The 18,778-nt window shown below is 46.1% G+C and overlaps 2 protein-coding genes across 10 annotated transcripts in view; one reads left to right on the plus strand and one right to left on the minus strand.

Annotated features, from left to right (window-relative positions):
* numb (NUMB endocytic adaptor protein) overlaps positions 1-18,778 on the plus strand; it is a 252,505-nt gene that overhangs the window by 48,169 nt on the left and 185,558 nt on the right. The window lies entirely within an intron of this gene.
* The window catches only part of LOC109922879 (papilin-like), a 50,291-nt gene continuing 31,638 nt past the window's right edge, over positions 126-18,778 (minus strand). The window contains exons 3-8 of one of the 4 annotated variants that reach the window (XM_048599606.1): positions 9,162-9,222; positions 6,944-7,046; positions 5,792-5,922; positions 4,452-4,575; positions 4,267-4,347; positions 126-722 (exon numbers count right to left, since the gene is read on the minus strand). In XM_048599606.1, the coding sequence (XP_048455563.1) occupies positions 664-722; positions 4,267-4,347; positions 4,452-4,575; positions 5,792-5,922; positions 6,944-7,046; positions 9,162-9,222 (559 nt within the window). In that variant the 3' untranslated portion in view covers positions 126-663. Of the gene's footprint in view, positions 723-3,233; positions 3,450-4,266; positions 4,348-4,451; positions 4,576-5,791; positions 5,923-6,943; positions 7,047-9,161; positions 9,223-18,778 lie in introns of those variants that run through there. The other 3 variants (XM_048599607.1, XM_048599609.1, XM_048599608.1) reach the window with 3 other exon arrangements.

Below are 18,778 nucleotides of genomic sequence, written 5' to 3' on the forward strand. Positions count from 1 at the left end.
GCCAAGTCATTAATACATTTTGTAAACAGTTGCGGTCCCAGCACTGACCTCTGTGAAACCCCACCAGTTACAAATCACCAAACTGAGAAAGAACTCCTTATCCCCATTAGCTGTTTCCTGCCCATTTGTCAAATTTCTATCCTTGCCAAAATACTATCTCCAATACCATGGGCTCTTATCTTATGGCACAACCTTTTTGTGAGGTACCTTGTTGAACACCTTCTGGAAGTCCTTGCCATGGGTGATCCAGAGTGATCTTGCACAGATGGCATCAGTCACTGCCCTGACGTATTTGTGGGGGTACACAACTGAGAGATCACACACAGGTCTCCAGCCGTTCCCTGGAAGGGGTGAGTCACAGAGAATTCAGCTGTCACCTTCCAAGCCACTGGAACAGGATGGCTTCCCACTCCAGCATCCGACACAATTCATCCCAGTGTCACAGAATAATATACGAAGTCTGATTTGACACAGCTCCTTAATCCTCCCCAGGAAATAAAGTCAGGCATGGGAATGGCGCTCCTCCTGTGGGCTGGACACATACTGAGGGGCCTTTGTGGCTGTGAGCTCTGTCTGAGCTGGGTGCTCCTGGGCGTCCACAGCCTGCACCTGGACCTGGGTCCTGCTCCCTGCTCCCGAGCCTGTATCCTGGGCCGACCTACGTTACTCCTTCCCATTCCAGAAGGCAGCCACGGTGACGAAGAAGAGCAGGGTCCATCGCTCTGTGCAGAAAAAGGGCCTCAGTTGGGAATAGAAGGAGAGAGAGAGATAGAGATTCCAGACGTGGATAACAGGGAGAATGCCATCCAGCCCACAGCATGTCTGAAGTCACTTGGTGAAGGGACCTCACTGACTGACTCCTCACCCCACACCAGTGCAACATAACCCTCTGAACCTTTCCCCCACACCCCACAAACAGATAACTGCTCACACCACCCACAACACGTCTCTGACGGAGGAACTGAGCCCTCCACCAGATGCCTTAAGCTGTATGGATTGTGGTTCAACTCCCAGCACTGGCCTGCTGGACCGTGACTATTGATAAATTCCACCTTACCACCAATGGCTTGGAGCAAATTGCCTTTAACCAGCATCTGGACCGTACCATGATCGCACTGGACATATTTGGAGTTTGGGTGGGGTTGTGTAAAATGATTGGAAATCCAACAGCAGCTTTCATGGATTTGCCCCACAAATGGCCCAGCGGCCAGACGACATGGATACCATGCTTTCTCCCACTGAAGTGACGCTGAGCCTGCTCATCCTGGACACTGCTCCAGCTGTTTCCCCAGCTCCAATTCACACTCTCAGGAACAACAGGCAATGGCGGCCAACACAGCTCAGTCAGCAATGGCAGCCAACCTGGTCACCAGGGAAACATTTCACGACCCCCTACTGAGCCTCCATGTCCCCTCTTATCCCGACAGCCAATTCCTCCTCCTCGCCCCACCGTGTGCCCTCTGATGCTTTTCCACATTTCCCCCACACACCTTCAGTTTCCACGCACCACCCCCTCCCCACTCCCCACTCCCCTCACTGTCCTTATCCCCCCTGAGTAAGAACAGCAGTGGTGCCAGCTCTGGTTGAATTGCTAACATGCTAATGAGCAGAGCAGGACTGGGATTGCTAAAGTTGAGCAGGACAGGACAGGGCTGGGCTGGTGGGAGCAAACAGGTAGACACAAACTGTGTGAGTAGCTGGGTGGGTGGGGGGCGGTGGGGGGGCGTTGGTGGTGGAATGCTGGGCAACCCAGTGCGTTTCTGAGAAACTGTCTCCCCTGTCTGTGCACACACAGTCTCTCCGTTGCAGCCTTCTCAATGCTAGTTGCTGCTGGGCAGTGCCTCGTCAGTGAGATGCTACCATGGTGTTTCTGGTGCCTGGGGATCATGCTCCGAGTATGTACGCACTGTCCAAGCTGGAGAGGCCTCAGAACAAGCAGCAAGTCATGGCACTGGAGTTTGGTAAAAATATTGAGAAGAATTTTTGTTAAGAATAAGAGGGGAGTTAACGAGGCATCTAACAAACATTAATCCCCGATAACTGGGATCTGCCCAGTGAGAACCTCAATATGCTGCTCATGAAAAGCAGTAAGGATGGAGTGAGATATTCCCTGCCTAATTATGTCACCCATCCCACCACAGCCCAGTTCACTGAGGGCCCTGCCCACTGTCCACATTGTGTCTAAAGATCAAACACTTGTGTTTATACACAACCTGGAAACAAGGCAAAATACCTAATGCCAAATTAAATCATTTTAATGTGTTTTTGTTGGTGTGATGTGGGAAATACAGCAGTTAAATTGTGCACAGAAACCCCTAAAGAAGCAAAATAAATCACTAATTTGTGATTCTTTTCTTGATGGGTAGAAATTATGCATGACATCAGAGAGAGGATTCCAAACTCTCCAGTTCAAATACTGGCCTGGGCAGTAGAAAATGGGCTCATATCATTGAGGAACTAATCAGCAACGTTGAAGTTATTTTACACTTAAAAGATTGGGACCATGTTGACTCAAGAGGTCAGAGCTAGCAATTCTGGGAAAAGGTCTCATAAAACTCCATTTGAGCTTTGTTATTCATATGGCTTACAGAATCAAAGAATAATGGTGAAGGTAAAAGAGTCAGTTAGTCCTGTATTCAAGCAGAAAAAATACTAACATTGACATGTAGAATGGAAGTGAAGCTCTAATTCAGTTTAATTTCACAAAGGAAAAGCCACTATAAAAGATTTACTGTTGTTTACAGTGAGTAGATGTATTTATTACACAGTGGTCCATAGTAGTGGTAGTTTGACATTGGTCAAAGGAGAGGTTGGTGACCTGGTTTGAGGTTCTGTTAGAGAGTCAAGGAGAGAGGGGATCAAGATTTTAAACGCTTTTAATCTTCCAATCCGCAATGATGGATATGGAGTAGGCCATTTAGGTCTGAGATGAGGAGAAATGTCTTCACCCAGAGAGTGGTGAGCCTGTGGCATTCACCGCCACAGAAAACAGCTGAGGCCAAAACATTGAACATTTTCAAGAAGGAATTATATCTTGTTCTTAGGGCTAAAGGGATCAAAGGATACGTAGGAAAAGCAGGAACAGAGTTGGATGATCACCCATGATTATAATGAATGAGTAGCAGGCTCTAAGGGCTGAATGGCCTATTCCTGCTCCCATTTTCTACATTTCTAAGATTCGCTCAGAATCCAGGAATAGGGAGGCTGTTTCTCAAGGAAACAATAGCTCGGGATGGTTTTACAGTACTTTTATTAATTCTCTCAATTATTGTCCAAGAGTAACTGTCCTGGGGAAGGCGGTAGTGAGCTGCTTTCTTGAACTACTGCAGTCCATGTGGAAGCCAATACAGCTGCAGGACACAACAGTGTGCCTGTTGTTGATAGCTGTGCTGTTACAACATTGATAAATACACACACTGGCTCCATTCCTGCATACTGTCACTTGATCACTGAGAAACAAACAGGAAAACAGGGGTTAGTCCAGACGTTGGCAGAATCTGTGCAATGATCTGTCCAGTCAGCGACTAATCAGGAAATAATGCGAAGCCCAATCTCTGCAGGAAGAGCAATGTATACCAGGATACACTGTCAGTGTAGAGCAGGAAATCCCCAGAGCTGCTCTATCCAGACAGCTCCTGTAAACTGTGTGAGATATTTAACAAGCACAGGGACTTTCTTCCTTATCTACAGAATCCCTACAGTGTGGAAACAGCCCATTCAGCCCAACAAGTCCACACTAAGTCTCCAAAGAACATCCACCCAGACTCACCCTCACCAGCATCCCCCCACCCACCACCCACCACCCACCTCGATCCTATCCCTGTAATTCTGTATTTCCTATGGCTAACACACCTAACCAACACATCCTTGAACACTATGGACAATTTAGCATGAACAATCCACTTAACCTGCAAATGTCTGGACTGTGGAAGGAAACCAGAGCACCCGGAGGAAACCCACGCAGACGTGGGGAGAATGTGCAAACTCCATGCAGTCACCCGAAGCTGGAATTGAACCCGGGTCCCTGGTGCTGTGAGGCAGGAGTACTAACCACTGAACCACCATGCCGCTGTTATGTAGCGATTGACAACATGGAGCAACGTTCAACGACTCGACAGAGTCCACTCACCCAGAGAGAGACCAAGGGGGATCTGGACCCAGTAAATCCCACTCACCCAGAGACAGATCAAGGGGAACTGGTTCCAGTAAACATTTGACTTTTTGAAACAGGAAAAAACAAATGAAGGAAGAGAGCAAGGTATTTACCGAGGAAGTTTCTTGTGGGTACTACTTCTTGGATACGAATACTCATAGCCCCGATGGGAATGATGTGGATTTGGTTGTACCCTGTAAATAAGGACAGGATGTTTGATGACAGGTCAAACCTCCAACATTCAGATTCACACTGAAAGCTGATGACAGGAGTAACACAGCTACGTTTAGTTCTGTACCTATAGACAAGTCAGCAGCAGTAAACGTTCCCTTGACTACATAGCAGCTGCTGCCATCTCCCCCGCATTCCAGGCATTTGTCTTCAACTTGTGATGATTCCAGCATATTGTCACAACCAACTGTCTATAAATGAAAGTCAAAGAAAAAGTGAAGTTACTAGATAGCTCAGAGCCATTCATTCTGTGCCAACCCAGAGCTGGTAAGTTTGCAACATTTCGTTTGAGATAATATTAACACAGATTACAAAAGTGTGGGTCAGCCAGTGCCATTCAGCAAAGAAGGCATATCAGAGTTATCAAAGTCTATGCCTATTACAGGCAGGTAAATCGTCCTGGGGCACTGGCTGAGTGAGGACAATCTGCAGATCCTCAGTGTCTGCAAAAATTTGAAACTGAGTGAAGACTGAACTGAGCATTCACTCAGTCCCTCAAACTCTGTCTTCTGTAGCAGGCTTCCTGCCTTGTTCTAATTCAGGCTCCCTGATTCTTTACTGCACAGTTAATATTTTTGTTTGGGATCATTCGTCTTCCCTCTGCTGCTGAATGTTGCTATCCTAGCTAGTGTGCAGATGGAGTTGGATTTCCCACAGACGAGATCGAGTGCACGTGGAATGCCATAAAACCGGTTCTGGGGGGGTGAGGGTGAATTAATCAATGGGCAAAGGTTGGCAGCATTGGCACATACAGACACACAATGTTCAGTTGGTTGCAATAACATCAATTTTGGCAGTGAATTTTATATAAATTCTACAAAACAGAAGGGGGATATAAAGCAAAGGCTGAATAATGAAGCAGCCAGGACATGACCCCCGCACCGCTCCCCCCCATCCCCCCCACCACCGCCCCCTTACTGGCTATGATGTTCAGTGCAGCCTCAGGTGTCGAATATGTTTTTACCACTGGCTCAGCAAGCTGCCCACTCTACTTGTACCACCAAGGCCCCTAAAACATGCCTCAATCCCACTGACTTGACAGGTGAAGGGGTACATTTTGGTGGAGGTTCTCACTCCTGCATTGTCTCCAGGGAAGGAGCGAGTGGGTGTGTTTCTGGGCTATTTTGTGAATAATAGTCACTTCAACAAGGTGTCTGAGAATGCCTGGATCCCAGAGAGAGATGGGAGTTTGGTACAGTTGGTGATAGGGTGGGGCGGGAAATAAATGGTCGGTGGGGGGGTTGTTGCTTCCTCTCACGATTGTTCTGAACAGATTTAGTCCAACCTCTCCGAACGATTTCAGGTATGTATATGGTAGTTCCCACAGGCAGAGCAACCTCGCTCTGTCCACACGGAGTTACACTAGCTTGTAGCTTCGAGCTGTGGGCTAGCAATGAGTGAACGTACCTTGCAGACACCATCAACACAGACATTACGACTTCCTGGTTCACACAGCGTGCCATCTTTGACCGCCTCTTTGTGTCGGTAATAAAAGTTTTCACCCTGGGGGATGCAGTTCAGCTCACACTTATTCGCAGCTGTGGGAAGATGGAGACCTTGCCGTCATCATCACCTCATTACTTCACTCCCCTACTGATCCCTTTGCCCAAAAGGCTGTTTGGCCAATGAAGACTGTCCCTCTACTCACAGCGCTACACCCCTGAGCTGCCCCTTTCAGACAATCCATGAGGCAACTAACCACTGAAGACTTGTTCAGGTTTTTTTACAACCCATAAGGGCTGTTTGCGCCCAGTGCTGGTTTTGATACAAATCCACCCCCACCCCCACCCTCACACCATCCTAATCATTCCCCATTGCATATTGAGCTCATTCCCTTCTGTAAGTTATTCCTGAATCACCCTGTACCATCCTTTCGGACACTGTGTTACAGATCACTGGTTTTAAATCAAAAACCAAAAATCACACGCTTGCCATTATCCCAATTCTCTGAAATCTGTGCCCTTAATAGCACAGAATGCCTAGGAGTTAAAAAAAGGGGGAGTAATCCTCTCCAGAACACTGGCTGGTAAGGATATCAATCAAGTCTGAATCAAATGGCATGTTCAAAGCTTGCTTAAAAGGCAGAAAGACTTGCATTTATGTAACGCCATTCACAGCACATCCCAAGGCCAATGAAGTATAGTCGCCATTGGAATGGGGAAGGGTAGAGCAGCCAATTTGCACACGGCAAGTTCCCACAAACAAGGATGTCAGGATGAGGAAAATCTGACATAAAAGTGATGTTTGTTGATGGGTTAGAAACCCCAGGGCAAACCCTTGCTCTTCAATTATGGACATGGTGTCTATTATACTGTCTGAGAGAGACAGCTTCAGTTCAAACTTCCACATTGGAAAGCAGCCAACGCTTTCAGCTTCTCTAAGATTTCCATCCAGCTTTCTCCCTGTTACAACCAGGATCTCAACAATATACTGAGGACATGGTGAAACTGACTGATGATCGAGAAAGTATGTGGCCAGGGTAAGAGGTGAGGGTCCAGGCAGTGTTTGAGGACCGTTTAAATATTTACTTTACATAGACTTATTTCTTGAGAGCTGTACCTCCGTAATACGGCAGCCATTTGTAGTGCTTCCCCTGGAAGTCTGTTCCATCGAAGGCAGAACACTGCTCCTCCCGGAAATCTCTCGAACCCTCAGGACAATCCTTGGGGAAATATCAAACACCGACAGTGAGGAAGATCGGAGTGAGGTCAGGGAGGGGGGAGATCGGAGTGTCCCCGCTCCCTCCCCACAGTTTCCACTCCCTTCCCCCATTCCTTTTCATCAAACTCTCTCGTCCCCAACTTTCCGTACTCCCTCCCCACACTCTCCTTACTAATCCTGCTTTTCCCTCTCTTCTCTCTACAGCCCCCTTCTCTCTTCTAACCTCACTTTCTGACTCCATCTCCTTGTCTACTCCCCCTTGTGAGTGTGGGCCTTGAGGGGACTGGGAAAGGTCTTGCTCTCAAAGCCACTTGGTGCCTGACTGAGGGACCCAGAATCAGGAAATAAGGGGGACAGGGTGCTTGCTCAGGGCCTCCTCTGTCCATCCTGAAGACCCCTATGCGCCCTGACCCGCCTCTGACGAGGTCCCTCCTCAATCCGAGTGCTAGGGATGGGTGCAGTACCAGTACCAGCCACTGCCTACTCCATGGTGCCAATAAGTAAGGACAAACTGCTGGCATCTGATTGGCCATCCAACCCCAGGGTCCTCGATCATTAGGGGATGGCCCAATGCTGCCTTTCTAATCGTGACCAGGTACTACACAGGCTCTCCAGGGCACTGGCCAAGACCTCCAGAGGTTGCCAGCGATGGTGTCACGAGGAAGAGGCCATTTAGGCCATGAAACTTGTGCTATCTCCCCATTGAGCAGTTTGTCCCTGTATGGTTGAAAGTTTATGAGCTTTGAGCAGCCACACAGCTGCTGATCTCTGTTATGAAAAGGTCATTACCGCTCACTGCAGAGGAACATTCTTCCTCCTAATCCTATGTTTCTGTGTTCCAATCCTTTTCCACACCACCTGCCCAATGGCGGAGGTGATGGCCAAGTGGTATTATCACTGGATTGTTAATCCAGAGACCCAGGTAATGATCTGGGTTCAATTCCCACCATGGCAGACGGTGGAATCTGAATTCAATAAAAATCTGGAATTAGAAGTCTCATGATGACCGTGAGTCCATTGTCAGGAAAATTTAATGTCCTTTAGGGAAGAAAACTGACATCTTTACCTGGTCTGGCCTACATATGATCCAAACCCACAGTAATGTGGTTGACACTTAATGCCCTCTGGGCAATTAGGAATGGACAATAAATGCAGGCCTAGCTGGCGATGCCCTCATCCCAAGAATGAATTAACAAAAAACCCTTAAATCCATGTCCTCTGGGCTTGGTCAAGCTGGTGGGATATTACGAGTGACAGAACAGGAATGTGGTAGGGAAGAGAAGTGAGGAAGGCAACCCCAGAGATTTGGGCTCATTACCTCTACGCCGACTCGAATTTCGCTTTTTAAAACCGACCCAACTGGCACCATCTGCAGATGTATGTCAGCACAGGGCGTGACTGAACACAAACCCCTCTCTAATGCCTCCAGTAGTGAACAGAACGCTTAGAGTCCCCCCTTCTAAATTCCGATAATCCCCCCCTCTTTCTCCCCGCCTTGTTCAGGGGAATATGGCAATGCAGCTCTAAGATTTACCAGAATGTCTATTTACCTTGTTGTACAATAGAAGACACTTGCAGTCTGGTCTCTTGCCTTGTATTTCTTCTCATCCCTAATTGCCCTCCCTTGAGCCATTTTGGAAGATCTTAATTTCGATGTGGGTCTGGAGTCACATGTAGGTGAGACCAGGTAAGGACAGCAAATTCCACGCGCCCACTTTCAAAAAGGGCATTACTGAACCAGATAGGGTTTTTTTACATTAGACAAGCTTTCTATTCTTGATATTTATCAAATCCCAATTTCACCTGGTGGGATTCGAATCCCTGCCATAACATAAACCGGGGTTAGGGATGACTAATCCAGGGCACCACATCCAATTGGCCTCAAAATTGAGAAACAGACAGACTGGAGAGTTTTCCCACTCTGACTCCATTAGGGAGACATTGCTACATTTAACAACAGTATTCCTTACTGACTCTTAGGATCAGCTCAGTCCTTGCACTAACAGGGCTTGGACTGCAGGTATTAACCCCATACCACCCACCCCACCCTGGGGTTACCAAGAAGCACACCCACACACTCTGGACCCCGTTCACACTTGGGAGAGTCACATAGTACCTGAATGTTGCAAGAACGGTAGCTTCGGAAAGGGCCAACACAACTGCTTCCTCCATCCCTCCTGGATCAGAAAAGGACAGGGTCAAAAACAGGTGAGGTTTGAGGTGGAACTGAAATCCAGACAGTCACAGAGTAATACAGCACGAAAACAGACCCTTCGGTCCAACTCATCCAAAAATGTTTCCCCAAACTGAACTAGTCCCATTTGCCTGAATTTGGCCCATATTCCTCTAAACTTTTCTTAGCCATGTCCTAATCCAGATGCCTTTCAAATCTTGTAATTGTACCAGCCTCCACCACTTCCTCTGGCAGCTCGTTCCATACATGCACCTCCGTCTGCATGAAAAAGCTGTCGTTCAGGTCCCTTATAAATCTTTCCCCTTTCAACTTTAACCAGTATCCTCTAGTTTTGGACTTTCCTACCATAGGAAAGAGACCTTGTCTCTTCACCTTATCTATGCCTCTCATGATTTTATAAACCTCTATAAAGGTCACCCTCAGCCTCCGATGTTCCAAGGAAAAATGTCCCAGCCTATTCAGGGTTCCGTCATGGCCTCTCAGCTCCTGACATCATTACAGCCTTAGTTCAAACACCATGCTTGACACCATCCAGGACAAAGCAACCCACTTAGAACATAGAACAGTACAGCACAGTACAGGGAACACCAATATCTGCAAGTTCCCCTCCAAGCCACTCACCATCCCTGACTTGAAAAAACATTGCCGTTCCTTAAGTAACCCTGTGTCAAAATCCTGGAATTTCCTTCCTAAGGGCATTGGGGGTCAACCTACTGCACGTGGACTGCAGTGGTTCAAGAATGCAGCTCACCACCACCTCCTCAAGAGCAACTAGGGATGGGCAATAAATGCTGGGCCCAGACACTGACACCCACATTCCATGAATGAAGTTTAAAAAAAACACACAAGGAGTAGTTGTTGTGAGGGGGTCAACAACGTGAGCAGAAACCACCAATTTAAGGAATAGAAGGATGCGTTGGTAGGGACAAATGAGAGAGTTTGGGAGGAGGCTCATGTGGCTATTAGGAGCTGGAAGGCAGATAATTCCTGCTTTTGTACAAAATACTTTGTAATACTATTTCTAATTCATTTGTCCAATTCTGGCATTATCAAACATGTTCTCACAACCTTGACTGAGACATACATTTACGAAAGCGGCAATTACTCATAGCTCAGCACTTAATGGTTTGGCTACACACAAAGAACTGGACTGTGTGAACATGTCTAACATCAACTACTGCTTCACATTCCTTCAGGAAGAGTTGTCACAGTGATATCAGACATCTCACCATCTAAACTCTATAAATCATCGAGAACCATACCTGCTGTTTTGTAGTTTAAAGCCAGCTCCTATTTGACCAGAGAAAGGGTAGGGCCGATCAAGGATTGTAAAGGGAATTTGTGCACGGAGCCTAAAGAGACAGGAGAGGTCCTTAATGAACACTTTTCTTTGGTATTCACAACTGAGAGGGATCTCGTTGTGGGGGAGGACAGTGTGTAACAGGCTGGTAGGCTAGAGAAGGTCAATGTTAGTAAGGAAGATGTGCTAGGAATTTTGAGGAAGTTGAAGATAGATAAGTCCCCCAGCCTGATGGGATTTATCCAAGGACTCTATGGAAAGCGAGGGAAGAGATCGCAGGGCCTTTGACGATGATCTTTTCGTCCTCACTGTCCACGGTGTAGTGCGGGAAGATTGGAGAGAGACAAACGTCATTCCCTTGTTCAAAAAAGGGAATAGGGATAACCCCGGAAATTACAGGCTAGTTAGTCTTATGTCAGTGGTGGGCAAATTATTGGAAAGGGCTTTAAGAGATAGGATGTATGATCACTTGGAAAGGCACAGTTTGATTCGTGATAGTCAGCATGGATTTGTAAGGGGTAGATCATGCCTCACAAACCTTATTGAATTCTTTGAAGAGGTGACCAAACACGTGGATGAAAGTAGAGCAGTGGATGTGGTATACATGGATTTAAGTAAGGCGTTTGATAAGGTTCCCCATGGTAGGCTCATGCAGAAGGTAAGGAGGCATGGGATAGGGGGAAATGTGGCAGATTGGATTCAAAATTGGCTGACCCTTAGAAAACAAAGGGTGGTAGTGGACGGAAAATATTCAACATGGTGCTCAGTTACGAGTGGTGTACCACAAGGATCTGTCCTGGGTCCCCTTCTATTTGTGATTTTTGTAAATGATTTGGATGAAGGAGTAGAAGGGTGGATTAGCAAGTTCACAGACGATACGAAGGTGAGTCACATTGTGGACAGTGCAGAGATCTGTTCTAGGTTACAAAGGGACATTGATAGGATGCATGGCTGGGCTGAGAAGTGGCAGATGGAGTTTAACCCTGAAAAGCGAGAGATGATTCATTTTGGAAGGACAAACTTGAAAGCAGAATACAGGGTTAACAGAAAGATCCTTGGCAGTGTGGAGGAGTGGAGAGATCTTGGGGTTCATGTTCACGGTTCCCTGAAAGCTGCCACCCAGGTGGATAGAGTTTTTAAGAAGGTGTATGGTGTGTTAACTTTCATTAGAGGGATCAAGTTCAAGAGCCGTGAAGTTATGCTCCAGTTATACAAAAGCCTGGTTCGGCCACATCTGGAGTATTGTGTCCAGTTCTGGTCGTCTCATTACAGGAAGGAAGTGGGGGCGTTGGAAAAGGTGCAGAGGAGATTTACCAGAATGTTGCCTGGAATGGAGGGAAGGTCTTACGAGGAAAGGTTGAGAGAACTAGGGCTTTTCTCTTTAGAACGATGTAGGATGAGAGGTGACTTGATACAGGTGTACAAAATGATCAGAGGTATAGATAGAGTGGACAGCCAGAGACTTTTTCCTAGGGTGGAGGTAGCTATTACGAGGGGGCATAGTTTTAAAGTGAGTGGAGGTAGATACAGGGGAGACGTCAGAGGTAGGTTCTTTACTCAGAGAGTGGTAGGGGCGTGGAATGCATTGCCGGAGAGGGTAGTGGAGCATTAGGGGCATTTAAGCGGCTATTAGATAGGCATATGGATGATAGTATAAGGTAGGGGTGGAGGTTAGATAGACCTTAGGATTAGGAGTTCAGCACAACATCGTGGGCCGAAGGGCTGTACTGTTCTATGTTCTACGTTCTATCCTTCCAGTCCTTTGAATCCAGAAGTTAACCCCTGGAGACTGTAAGAGCTAGCGATTTAAAGGTGCCAACAAATGAAAATTTCAAAATAAATGCTAAATGCTGGAAATCTGAAATAAAAACAGAAGGCGCTGGAAAACTCAGGAAGTCTGGCAAATCTTCTTTTACTTCATTCGAGAGATGTAGGAATGACTGGGCCAGCATGTATTCCCCGTCCCTAACTGCCCCTTGAGAAAGGAGTGGTGAGCTGCCTTATTGAACCGCTGCAGTCCTCATGCTGTAGGTTGACCCACAATGCTGTTATAGGGAGGGAATTCTAGGATTTCGACCCAGTGACAGTGAAGGAACAGCAATATATTTCCAAGTCAGGGTAGTGAGGGGATCTTGAAGATGTTCCCATGTATCTGTTGCCCTTGTCCTTCTAGATGAAAGCAGTCGTCGTTTTGGAAGGTGTTGTCCCTCAATGAAATACTGAGTGGCTTTGAAACAAGGCTTTCCCCATGCTCTTTGGCAACTGCCAGGGCAGCAGAATGAAACCTTCAACTGGCCATCCCTGACCCAATTCAGGGCTTCAGCAGGTGCAGGCATGAGGGGCTGAATGGCCTCAGCTTCACAGTAACAATCCTGCGATTCTGAGAATCAGCAGTTGGGGGGCACTGGATGCCCATCATGGGTACTCCCCTCCCGACCTTAAAGGTGAGAAGACCTTGGATCCCATCCTGGAAAACCCCTGGCCCAAAGAAATGCCTATTCTACTTCTGAACCCAGCTTGGGGAGAGGACTCAGTACACCTCCTGGGTACAGCAGCATTTGACACTGATACTCGTTTGCAAAACCTCTGAGAGTTCAACCAAGCTCTGCAGCGAGATGAAATGCCTTGCAAGGTATACAAGTAAAAATCTTCAGTCCTTCCATCTCATTGGGGCAATGATTCTCATGAGCCACTGATGAAGCAGTTTGAACAGTTTGTAGATTTCAGTGTTACTGGATGGGAGGAACAGGGGTCACATTGAATTCGAGACCATATGGAGACAGTCACAAACTGCTGAACTTCACTGATGATTTAGTAAGTGGTCTATTAGCTATTACAGACAGATGCGAGTGGTTTGAGCACCTTCGGGAATTTGATGTAGACCTGGGTTTTACCAGGAATTGACTATCAATTTTGGCAAAGTTTTCTGTAGGGTATCTCTCCCTGAGCACAAGAGAGTTTTTTCATGCTGTCCTCCCAAACTTGCCTCAGTACCTACACCCCACATTCTTCACATTCTCCCAGTCTCTGCAGGGGGACATACTAGACACTGGGGACCTGCCAGATTTCCTTTTCCCCTTACTGTATTTGAAACCTAGCCTAGCATTCAGTCAAGCACTAGCAATCGGCAGCTGCCCCACACCTTTCCAGTCAATTGCTCCATAATCTGGGACCTGGAAGTCCTGAAGTGATTGGGCAGGTGCATGACCTATGTTCTTGGAACATTGTTTCAAAAGCGGAAGCCCAGAGAAACAAGCAGTGAGCTGCAGTCACTGGGTACCTGCTCTGACTTTCACATGGGGAATTATTACCGCCTGGTTTCCTGCCAAGGGGAGGGAGAATGGTAAACTGCTTAACAGTGAGGTGGAATAGTGAGATGTTAGTGCTTGTTAATGCATGCAAACCAGTCTGTCATCACTCACTTCTTGAGGAATAATGCACTCCAATCCCTAACTAAATCAACCTGCTCAGACACATTATGTCCCACCTGCTGCAGAGGTGTGTCATGAACCCAGGCCTCCTGGCTGAGAGGTAGGGGCACTACCACTGCACCACAAGAGCTCCAGAACCCAGCTCTTTAGTCCATTGAGCATCAGAAACTCTCAGCTCACTCAGAATTGACCCTTACAGGGTCCTGCATGTCCAACACTGACAGACCAGTCAATATTTCTGGTTTAATAACCCACCAGGACTGGCAAGAGAGGGGCTGAGGTTAGTGATAGTAAAAAGGCAGCATTTCAAAAAGAAAAACAGACCAAATTAAAAACTGCTCTGTCGACCTTCCTCGGGAAAGTTAACAACAATGGCAGGTTCCAACACGAACACCACTTTGGAGACAACATATTGCCCATTGAAGATTCTGTTGACTATATGCAGTGACCGCGGGCTGTATTTGAACAACTCTTGTTTTGAAAAGCTACTTTTCTTTTATTTCTACCGGGGTGCCTCCTAATTGTAGAATACAGTAGCATGGAAGAGAGTACAGGAAATAGCTGTTTATAGAAGCAATATTTGAGTTAACGACACAATTAAAATGAAGGGCTTGACTGCAACTTCAACATCTGAAGTCTTTTTTTCATCCTTGAGCTTTAAGCATTTGTTTATTTTCACATGGTAAACAAGATATTTCAAGTTGAAAGTATAGGATGTGGAGTGGGGACAAGTCTACAGCTGGAGGAGACCAGGGTCTGAGTCGGTCTCCGTTCATCTGAACCTCCTCACTTCCTCCATTTTACACATCCATGAAAGGATAGGTAAGGTTAAAAAAAAAGAGACTGTCTTACTTTCTAAAAGTGCATTTCACAGCCTCAGAGTACCCAGAGCACTTTATACCTGACAAAACACTTTACTGAAACATAGTCACTGCTGTAGGAAACACAGGCATCAGTATGGATATCACTGGGAGGTTTCAAACAGTGTGACGCTTTTAAGGATTGTATCTTGTGGTTTGTATGAAATTGGGACTGCAGCTCAGACATGGAGGGAGACGAAAGGGATCATGCATCCTGCGCGCAATAAATCCGGATGGTCAAGTGGCTGGGGTAGCACAGTGGCTCAGTGGTTAGCACTGCTGCCTTACAGCACCAGGGACCTCGGTTTGAGTCCACCGTCTGTGTGAGTTTGCACATTCTGCTCATGTCTGCGTGGGTTTCCTCTGCGTGCTCCGGTTTCCTCCCACTGTCCAAAGATGTGCAGGTTAAGTGGATTGGCCATGCTGAATTGCCCCCAAGTGTCCAGGGATGTGCAGTCTAGGTGGATTAGCCATGGAAAATGCAGGATTATAGGGGTAGGGTGAGGTGTAGTCTGGGTGGGATGCTCTTCGGAGGGTCAATGTCGTCTCAAGGAGACAAATGGCCTGCTTCCACACTGTAGGGATTCTTTGACTCTGAATTGTTCAAGTTCTGAAGAAGAGTCAGACTGTTTTAAGGTCAGTTCCATAGAATCCACCACTGGAGCCACTAGTGAGTAGACCAGGAACACATTCCAAAGTCCTATAACTGAGCTGGTAACAGGAATAAACAGGTAAACTTCAGCATCACTTCTCAGAAGAAAAGAAATTTGCTGCAAGAGTAACTAATGAGCTTTTCCGTGTAGATCTAAAGCTAACATGGTTCCGACTCTCGACACATGGAGAGGTCAGAGGCAGCTATTTTGAGATCAGGTTACTTCCCTATAAGTCCATGAATATTACACACAGGCTAGGATTGTAGTTTGGTCTACAGCCAACTGGGGGGTACAAGTCAAAAAATAGAACCAGACAAATCTGCGCCTTAAGCAGAGAAAATGCCTTGTCATGGCTTCATCAGAGGTAAGTCATTCCTGACAATTTGTTCAAATTTTTCAAAAATGTGATAAGTATGTGAATGAGTAAGTTCAGGCAATGTAGTCTTATCAAAACTTTTGACAAGGTACCACATGACAGACTGATTGAGAAGGTTAAAGCATGTGGAATTGAGGGAAACTTGGCGAGATGGATCAGAAAACCAGCTTAGTAATAGGATACAAAGCATAGTGGTAGAAGGCTGTTCGAGTGACTGGAGGCCGGTGTCCAGCTGTGTACCACAAGAAACAGTACTGGGACCCTTACTGTTTTTTATATTAATAAATGATATGGATGAAAATGTGGGGGGAATGTTAAGCAAGTTAGCAACGCTCCCTCCGTACTGACCCTCCGACAGTGCAGTGCTCCCTGAGTTCTGACCCTTTGAGGGAAATCAGGGGTAGTGCTAGAGCCAAAAAAGGAAGTATATAAATTGGCCAGGAAAAGCAGCGAACCTAAGGACTGGGAGAAATTTAAGATTCAGCAGAGGAAAACAAAGGGTTTAATTTGGAAAGGGAAAGCAGAATATGAGAGTAAGCTTGCAGAAATCATAAAAACTGACTGCAAAAGCTTCTATAGATACGTGAAGAGAAAAAGACTGGTGAAGACAAATATAGGTCCCTCACAGTTAGAATCAGGTGAATTCATAGTGGACAGAGAGATGGCAGACCAGTTGAACAAGTACTTTGGATCTGTCTTCACTAAGGAGGACACAAATAACCTTCCAGAAATGCAAGGGGCCAGAGGTTCAAGCATAAAGGACGAACTTAAGGAAATCCTTATTAGTCAGGAAATGGTATTGGGGAAATTGATGGGATTAAAACAGCCTAATGCTCTGCATCCCAGAGTACATAACACGTGGCCCTAAAAATAATAGGTACATTCCTGATCATTTTCCAGCATTCTACACACACTGGAAGAATTCCAACGGACTGGAGGATAGTTAATGCAACCTCACTTTTCAAAAAAGGAGGGAGGGAGAAAATGGGGAATTATATGCTGGTTAATGCTGGAGTCAATTATTAAGGATGTAATAACTGAACATTCGGAAAGCGGTGACAGAATCAGTCCAAGTCATCATGGATTCATTAAAGGGAAATCATGCTTGATAAATCAAGAATTTTTTTGAGAATGTGACCAGTAGAATGGACAAGGATGGATCAGTAGATGTTGCGTATCTGCACTTTCAAAAGGTTTTTGACAAGGTCCCACACAAGAGATTAGTAAGCAAAATTTAAAATTCATGGTAACATTGACGTGAGTAGAGAACTGGTTGGCAGACAGGAAGTGAAGTTTTGAAATAAACAGGTCCTTTTCAGAGTGGCAGCAGTGACGAGTGGGGTACTGCAAGGTTCAGTGCTGGGACTCCCAGCTGTTCACAATATACAAATATGATTTGGACAAAGGAATTGAATGGAACATCTCCTAATTTGCAGACGACACAAAGCTGGGTGGCAATGTGTGCAGCGAGGAGGATGCTAAGAGGCTGCAGTGTGACTTGGGCAGACTGGCTGAGTCGGCAAATACTTAGTAAATGCAAGGTTATCCACTTTGGTCACCAAAGGCATATAATTATCTGAATAGTGACAGTTTAGGAAAAGGTGATGTGCAATGAGACCTGGGTGTCATGGTGGAACAGTCACTGAAGTTTTTCATGTAGGTGCAGCAGGCAGTGAGCAAAACTAATGGCATGCTGGCCTTCATAGCAAGAGGATTCGAGTATCGGAGTAAGGATATCTTGCTGCAGTTATACAGAGCCTTGGTGAGGCCACACCTTGAATACTGCATGCAGTTTTGGTCTCCTAGTCTGAGGAAGGGCGTTTTTGCTGTTGAGGGAGTCCAGCGAATGTGCACCAGATTGATTCCTGGGATGGCAGGACTGACATATGAAGAAAAACTGGATCAACTGGACTGGATGGACTGGAATTTAAAAGAATGAGGGGGGTTCTCATAGAAACATATAAAATCCTGATGGGACTGGACAGGCTAGATGCGGGAAGAATGTTCCCGATGTTGGCGAAGTCCAGAAATAGGGGTCACAATTTAAGAATAAGGGGTAAGCCGTTCAGGACGATGAGGAAGAATTTCTTCATTTGGAGTTGTGAACCAGTGGAATTCTCTACCACAGAAGGCTGTTGGGGCCAGTTCATTAGATATATTCAAAACAGAGCTGGACATGGCCCTTGCAGCTAAAGGGATCAAGAGGTATGGAGAAAAAGGGGGATACTGAAATTGCTTGATTAGCCATGATCATATTGAATGGTGGTGCAGGCTCAAAGAGCTGAATAGGCTACTCCGGCACCTATTTTCTATGTTTCTACGACAGTGTGGCACCCCTCAGTTCTGATCCTCTAACAATGTGGCACTCCCTTAGTACTGACCCTCTGACGGTGCGGCACGCATTCATCACTGACCCTCTGACAGTGTGGCCCTCCATCATCTGAAACCAGTGACATCAAATAGATGTGAAGATTTACTATTATACACGGATGTTTCAAAGTGCTTTACAGATAAAGACTGTCACAATGTAGCAACTGCAACAGCCTTTTGCATGCACAGCAAAATTTTACAATCACCATTGAAATACACATAGATAACTTGTTTTAGTAAGTTTGGTTGTATAATTTTTCCCTATTATTCCTCACATTAGTGCTTTCGGATTTTTCAGAATCTGAATAGACATACAGAACTTCTTAATATCTGATCTCAAATACAGCTTCCCCAACAGTACAGCACTCCCTCGGCACTCTCTGGAGTAGGATTGATACCTTTACATCCTGACACAAAGGTATGAATGTCATCGCTGAGCTGAGACCAACACTGGGCTGCATCCACTTTCCAAACTGTCTCAGGTATTCACAAGGCAGGTTAAGCAGAGGGATGGAGAATGAGAGCAGCTTCTGATTGACTGCAAGTCAG

This window comes from Rhincodon typus, chromosome 8, assembly GCF_021869965.1.
Source record: "Rhincodon typus isolate 14 chromosome 8, sRhiTyp1.1, whole genome shotgun sequence".
In the NCBI taxonomy this organism is placed as follows: Eukaryota; Metazoa; Chordata; class Chondrichthyes; order Orectolobiformes; family Rhincodontidae; genus Rhincodon; species Rhincodon typus.